Source organism: Myripristis murdjan, chromosome 24 (genome assembly GCF_902150065.1).
Source record: "Myripristis murdjan chromosome 24, fMyrMur1.1, whole genome shotgun sequence".
In the NCBI taxonomy this organism is placed as follows: Eukaryota; Metazoa; Chordata; class Actinopteri; order Holocentriformes; family Holocentridae; genus Myripristis; species Myripristis murdjan.
The window spans coordinates 17973912-17980968 of NC_044003.1; the positions used below are offsets into that span (position 1 = coordinate 17973912).

At 42.9% G+C, this 7057-nt stretch overlaps 1 protein-coding gene across 2 annotated transcripts; it reads right to left on the minus strand.

Moving 5' to 3' along the window:
- Positions 1-2266: 2266 nt before the first annotated feature.
- On the minus strand, positions 2267-6034 carry hlx1 (H2.0-like homeo box 1 (Drosophila)). Of its 2 annotated transcripts, XM_030047311.1 has the most exons (4): positions 5480-6034; positions 4675-4854; positions 4335-4519; positions 2267-3274 (listed from the first exon to the last, which is right to left on the minus strand). In XM_030047311.1, the coding sequence occupies exons 1-4, from the start codon at positions 5916-5918 to the stop codon at positions 2921-2923; spliced, it is 1158 nt and encodes a 385-aa protein (XP_029903171.1). In that variant the 5' UTR covers positions 5919-6034; the 3' UTR covers positions 2267-2920. The 2 variants fall into 2 exon arrangements, with proteins under 2 accessions (XP_029903171.1, XP_029903172.1); XM_030047312.1 differs by lacking the exon at positions 4675-4854.
- Positions 6035-7057: the final 1023 nt, after the last annotated feature.

Consider the following 7057-nt stretch of genomic DNA (forward strand, 5'->3'; position numbering starts at 1 on the left):
TGCCACTAGAATGATGTTGAAACGCAGAGGACCTTAAATATCCCCACTAAAATCCTGTAAAGTACTGTTAAACAGCTGGTGTTGGATTCAACTACACTGCTCATTAAGTTACATCAAGGTGCAATCAATTTTTTTTCCACGTTCCAGCTGGTTAAAAGAGGTTTTGATCCATGCACCGACAATGTTTCACAGCTAAATAGTACTGTAAATACATTGAGAAGCTGTGGAGATGTTTGTTTAAGTTTGTATTGGCTGTAAACTAAGGACTGAAATAGACCCATATTTGAGCTGGAGTGCATGCTGTACCAAGCTTATTTTCCCATCAAGCTCCACCAGGCTTATTTTTCCATCAGCAAATCCTAGTCTTTGATAGCCTTGGCATGCATGATGCACAAAATCCTGGAGTGAGAAGTTAACATAGAAATATTAAGTAGAATAAATTAGAATTTGCTGGACAGGACTCTTCAGTATATGCATTTACAGGCATAAACACCTACTATCCTGGCATTTTAGCATGAAGCCAAATGACTGTAACGCTGTATGACAATTTGCATATTCATGAATGAGTTTTTTTTTTTTATGCATATTATGGCTTACATCATCTACCATGTCTAAAATACGACTTTGGCTTGGAGGACAGTGAGAATTTGACATTGTTCACTGAAGAGAAGACAACATGGGTTGCCTCAGATTTAAGAGGGTCTTTAAAAATATAATTATTCTCACAGACACAGGTAGACTTAATAGACATGTAGGGTGTGTGTGTTTTTGGTGGTGGTGGGGGGTATCTTATGACGTCATGCCGTTAAACGTCCTTAAACAAGTTTAATTGTGCAGTAAAAGTATGTATCTGATGCTTGGTCTTGGTCTTGCAGCAATAATGTGGCCTTTTCTTCCCTTCTGCACATACTGAAATTTTGACCAGTCACCGTTCACCACCATGATAAGGCTGATTGAGAAATTATATTTCATCAGAGTTTCAGTTGACGGTGTTGCACGAATGCAATGAACTTCGTGTTATAACCATCATATTTATCAGATGCAATCCTCCCTGTTTATTAACATGAGAGTCCTAAAGGTCAAGGTCGGGTGCCAAGGCCTGACATTCAGCAGCCTAAACTAAATGGCCAACCAGAGAATGGCGAGAGAGGCCTTAGGTCTATAAATGGAGTACGCCTTGATTGTATCTGAGTCTGGGTGCATAAAATATACTCATCCGGGTCGTCGCTGATATCTGGAGCCAGCAAATGTATACAAACTATAAATCCCCCTCTTCTCTCTCGCTTTCTGCACTGCCGAAGCGCCAACATCCTTAGGAGCAATTTAGTTAGCTGAATTACATTAACGTGCTTAGGAGAGGGCCCGATGGCCTGAAGATGTATACATTCTCATTTATCAAGACCTTATGATTTAGTAGACGAACGATTTGTGCTATTTCTCCCATTGCCCCCCACCAGCCCACCGCCCAGCCCAGTGATCTGCCTGGTTACAAAAAAAAAAAAAAAAAAAAAAAAGCTATGATCATAATTTGTTAGAGCAGCAAACTCTGAACCTGTGAACCTGTGATTTTTCTTCAGTTTTATATGAGTTTTATTTTCTTTTTGAAAGTGATCAATTATTGCTTGAGCAGATATCTGAGAAAATTACATTCGACATGTTGTCCTAATTCTATAAAAAATTATAAGCCAGTAGACAACACAGTGTAAATTGTTTTGAGGTAGTAGGCTTTCAGGCAAAAATAAAGCTGGCTTTTGCCGCACCCACGCCATGCGTTGCAAAATAAGTAATTAATTGCAGACGTAAGGGATTAGGCCAAGCTGGTTTCCTCAGCACCCTCTTACTGTTATCATTTCCAGCTAATATTTATTTTACCGGACACTCAACAAAGTAGTTTGGGTTGCGTCATGTGTGTGGATCTGTCACCACATTATTACAAATTTCCTTATAATATGCTCTTTGTTGTGCAGACCACTTACAGTTGCGAATTGTGCAACTTCTTGAAATTACTTTTAAATTTGTTTCTTAGGGAGGCTGACGCACAACACTGCATGACAGCAGAATGGGATGGTCTTATTTAGAGAAAAACTCGAAACACAGGAAGTCAACAATGAGGGTAATAATAATAATAATAATCATAATCATCATAATAGGTGTAATATTAACTGATTCAATTGCCAAGTTTTCAAAGTAAGAAATATTTTATTTACAATATGTTCAGTGCAAATTATTATTAACAAAATAGCACAACTATCTATCCAGACAAAATACATGGAACACTGTGTGATGATCTGAGATTTCATAACGTGGAACGAGTGGTTCATAACCTAATAATAAAATTCACAACGGCATATTTCCTTGAGATAAGGAAAACATCATGCACACAAAAGCTCTTGAGAGGAAAACGACAAGGAGTCACTGGAAGTGGCCTGTCAGTGGGCGTCAGTGGTAAGGCCTGTAGCTTCAAGGCAGCCGCCATACTTAAATCTGAATCTATATTTGATCTTGTAGTTTTTATTAATAATAAGGGAGAGCCAAACTTGCCATAAATCTGTGTGTAAGCCATTAACAAATCTGACATCAGGGTAGATTAAGGAGGAGATGATAGTTTCCTGACCCGTCTCTAAGCCTCATAACTTATAACACTGACCAAACAAAAATAATTACATCTTGTTAATCGTCAGTTGGTAATCTATTTTAGCCGATACAAGCGATAATGACAGTGTAACAGCCGCAGGGACTTTGCCATACCTTATTATGGTTTAGTGAACTGACGCCCATGTGGCTTCTTCAGGCGAGCCACTCCAGATGAACTGTCATTTTTCTATCAAAATAAAAATAAAAAATAAAAATAAAAATAAAAAAATAAAAATAAAAAACTCGGTCGAAATTACAGTTCATGAACTAAGGCAGCACAGTCCGCTCATATTAAAATCTGTGATGCCCCTGTGTCTGTGACAGCCGGGACCGTGGCCGCTGGCGCCGGCGCCGGCTCCGTGCTGCTGGCGGGGCCGGGGCCGCCGGGGCCGCCGCCGCTCATAATGACGCTGGTCTTGTTGTGCTCAGAAACGTCCAAATGTCCAGAGCTGTCCTCCTGACCCTCGTCGGATTCAGACTCGCTCCCCGCTTCGCTCTCACACTCCGACTCCTCCGGCTCTTTGGGCTCTCTGGCCTCTGACGCAGTCTTGTCCGGCTGCTCCTTCTCCTTGTCTTTCTGCGCCTGGGCCTCCTTCGAGTGTCTCCACTTCATGCGCCTGTTCTGGAACCAGACCTTCACCTGAAAACACAGCACGGCGCGGTCATGTGGGGCCCTTCATGTAGCCACAGTAAGCCTTTTGGACACAGGCATCAGTGCAGTAAAGAATGAGGTCAATGTGTAGCCTTTTAACTGTAATGACCTAAAATTTGTCACCAAAATGTAGAAACGCGCCTGTAGGTCTACTCGAGACATTTCTGTGGAGTAAACATGTGATGGCAATTAAGATATTATTTGGTCAGTGTTTTCAGTTTGGCCAAGGCCATAGGTTAATGTCTCCAAATAAAGGTCTGTTATTTTCTTGCTCTTCACTTTCAGTTATAATGATAAAAAATACAAGAAAATATGTAGGCTACATTCACACCCTGACGCCCATGGCTCTTTGGAGACAATGGTTTATTATTTCCAGAGGAAGTGCTCTATAGCAAGATGATGGTACTGCTGGTGCTGTGGTCGCACCTGGGCTGTGCCTACTATAGCTTTGCTATAATTAGTCTATATGTATTTAAAATATAAAGGAACAATGAATCTATTTTACGTTTCTATTCCTCAACGGCAGCAGAGGCAGTTATATGGCGCTGAGTTTGATGTATCACTAGGTTAAGAGTTTGTGACATCTCTGTAAATTATTCGGTGTCAGATGGAATATAAACAAAGCAGACTGATATTTTACAGTGAGGTGTTGCTATGCTATGAGTGCAGTTGGTGAGATTTGGCACTTGTTGGAACGCCTCCCGGCCAATCAGCTTGCTGGGTCTGCACTAAGTGTTGCATGGTGTGCTCAGTAATAAAAGGCTTGGATCAGGGCCTCAAAAAAGCTTTTGATTCAGTTTGAATCATAACTTCAAAAAATGTGTACCTATAACCTGTGTTAGTCAATGCACACATTAACTCAAGCTTATGGAAATCTACTGAAAAGCTATGTGCTGTGTGTAGACTGCTGTCACATTTTTGCATTAGGCTATGACACATATATAAGAACCTGCACAATTTTTGTTTTGACTATAGCCAGGCTACTCATTATGGGCAGTGCCAGCATGGAAAAATCACAGGCATGCAGGTTTATCACACTGCATCTTACCTGAGCATCTGTCAGCCCGAGCATGGCAGCCAGCTGTTTTCTGTCAGGCTTGGTGACATACTTCTGTATTTCGAATCTCTTCTCAAGTCCTTTTCTCTGCAGGTTTGAAAACACTGCCCTTGACCATGACCTTTTCCTCTTGTACGTCTGTGGCATTGTGTCTTTGGTGAGGACAGCGTATGGACCTGCATACAAGACAAGAGGGAAATGAAATGAGGGTAAAATCACATGGTCCAGTTACCAGAGGAGTAGTCAGCGCTACAGGCATCACACTGCAGGTGTCAGAGAGCTGGACAGGCCAGTCCCTGGTGTGTGTATTGATCCTATATGTAATGACTACCTGGGAAGGTGTCCTGAAACTGATGCTGGCCTGTTTGCCTGCCGCTGCTGCCTAGTGAACTCATCATGGAGGACGCATCGCTGATCCCGGTCTCTAGGGAGGAGAAGTACTGGCTGGCCGGAGGCTGAACGGGGACGTGGATCCCTGACTGACGGTTCGAGCTAACGATGGATGTGAGATCTGTTACAGAGCGAGAGATGGGCTTTAGTGTAAGAATCATCACACAGGCAGCCTGCATGTTTCTCAACAGGGAAGTCTGTGACACACTACTGCTCTCCACTGTTGTCTTTGGGCAGCAGGGTGGTCTGGTGCTTAGAGAGCCCACTCTTCAAAAGGAGAAAGCCCCCTGCTGAGGTGTCACTGCCAGCTCTGTGGCTGCTGTTCTGTATCTGACCCTGACCTCTGACCTCTCTGTGGATGGAACAAGAGAAAATACACTTTCCCCTATGTGGGTAGCTCTATAAGGAGCATATTATGAGGCTATTTATACTGTTGCTAGTCAGTGAACAAGCAACCCACGGTTATAAACTGTCTCACTTCATCTTCATGTGCATCTTTAAGTAAAGTGTAAAGTAACTATAAGACGCCCCTGGTTTGTTTCTTTCAATTTCTAAAGGTTGGACTTGATGCTGGTTTGTGTTTTTGGTACTTAGATAAAGCTGTAGGCTACTACAGTCAGAATAAAAAATATATATACATTTTCGTTTATAGTTCTAATTGATACAGCAGGACGATTTGTTAAGCCAAGCACTGCTTCCTTTTTTTATTATTATTTGTCTGTGGGAAATAAAACCTCATTGCTCACCTCTTAATGACGACGCTTCTTTGCTTTTTTGGTCAAAGTCTGTCGACAATATCCGATCAATTCCGAATTTGAGGTCTTTGCTTGAAGGCGGGGGAGCCTGCTGCGAGTTAAAAGTTGTTCTGGAGACTGAAGTCAGCTGTAGTCCGTGTCTGTGGTACGGAGACGCCGGAGTCACTCTCGCACCAAACACCGACGGCTCCGGCGCAACTGGAGAGGGGCGCAGGGGCGAGCTGCCGGAGTGCCCGTGAGCACGGTGGTGTCCCATATGCACCATGAGGGCCGACGATCCCGGGATGTTCTCCGCATCTCCAGCCTGCAAAATGTCTGCGATGCAAAACGAGGGTTTCTTCATTGTATCCACGGCAAAACCCCCCGCGCAGTACGCAGACCAGAGGCTGAAGTTTGATGCGTAAAACGGGTTGAGCCCGGCTGTGTACATCCCGGAGCCTTTAATGCGCCTTAATGTTAATCAAAAGGACGATAGGGTACAAAAAACAGGGCCAGGCATGTATAAAGCAGGAATAGTGTTTTAGTCGGAGATGACCGTCCTGTTTGTGTAAGTGCCAAAATCGCTCTCCCAGCTCTGAAATCCTAACCCAGGAGTTCCACTCTGAAGTTCCTTCTCTGACACTGATTGGTTGCTTTCTAAGCCAATGGATGTTTTGTATTGCTCACATCACGCCCTGATGTGTATAGTGCCTGGACACACACACACACACACACACACACACACACGTCAGTGAGCGGGACAGTTAAAAGGAGCAATTTTGATCCCGAGACGACAGATTAAGACCTCTCTCTCTCTCTCTCTCTCTCTCTCTCTCTCTCTCTCTCTCTCTCTCTCTCTCTCTCTCTCACACACACACACACACACACACACACTCACACACACACACACACACACACACACACACACCATCACCACCACTACATACAGCACCACCATGGCCACAGTCACCATGTCAATTCTCAAAATTATTTTAGATTATTTTTATCCAAATAGGTCTATATCACACTTCAATAACCGGCTGCAGTGGCTGGACAGCAGAGGCCTATTCACTGACTTGCAAATTAAATAGGCCGATATAAGCCCAAAAACCAAATGTGAATTTTGCTTGCTTTTCCCCTCCAAAATAATTCACACGGACAGTTCAGCCTAGTGAAAGATGATATTAAAAATCGACGGGATACACAGTAACATCACTCCATTTAAAATCCTGAAAGCTGGGTCAACACATACTAACCTACAATAATATAATAATAAAGTGTAAAAAATAAAGTGTCATTACAGGCTATAACATGGAGCGCATGGTGAGTTTCTATTAGCTCCAAGTCATCCTGTTTTTGATGGGCTGTGATTCGTGTTAAATGAGCGGATATGCCTGCTAGATTTGTCCCAAAATAGAACCTGTTTTAGTATTTTAGGATACAGCAGAAATCCTTATTTCTTCCGGAGCAGAGGGGGGAAACTTTATAATGACTGTTAGAACTTCCTTTTTTCAATATTTGTGCAAGTTTATCTCGACCTGCAAGTTGCACGGTGACGCAAATCCGTCCCCATGCTCATAATAAACAGAG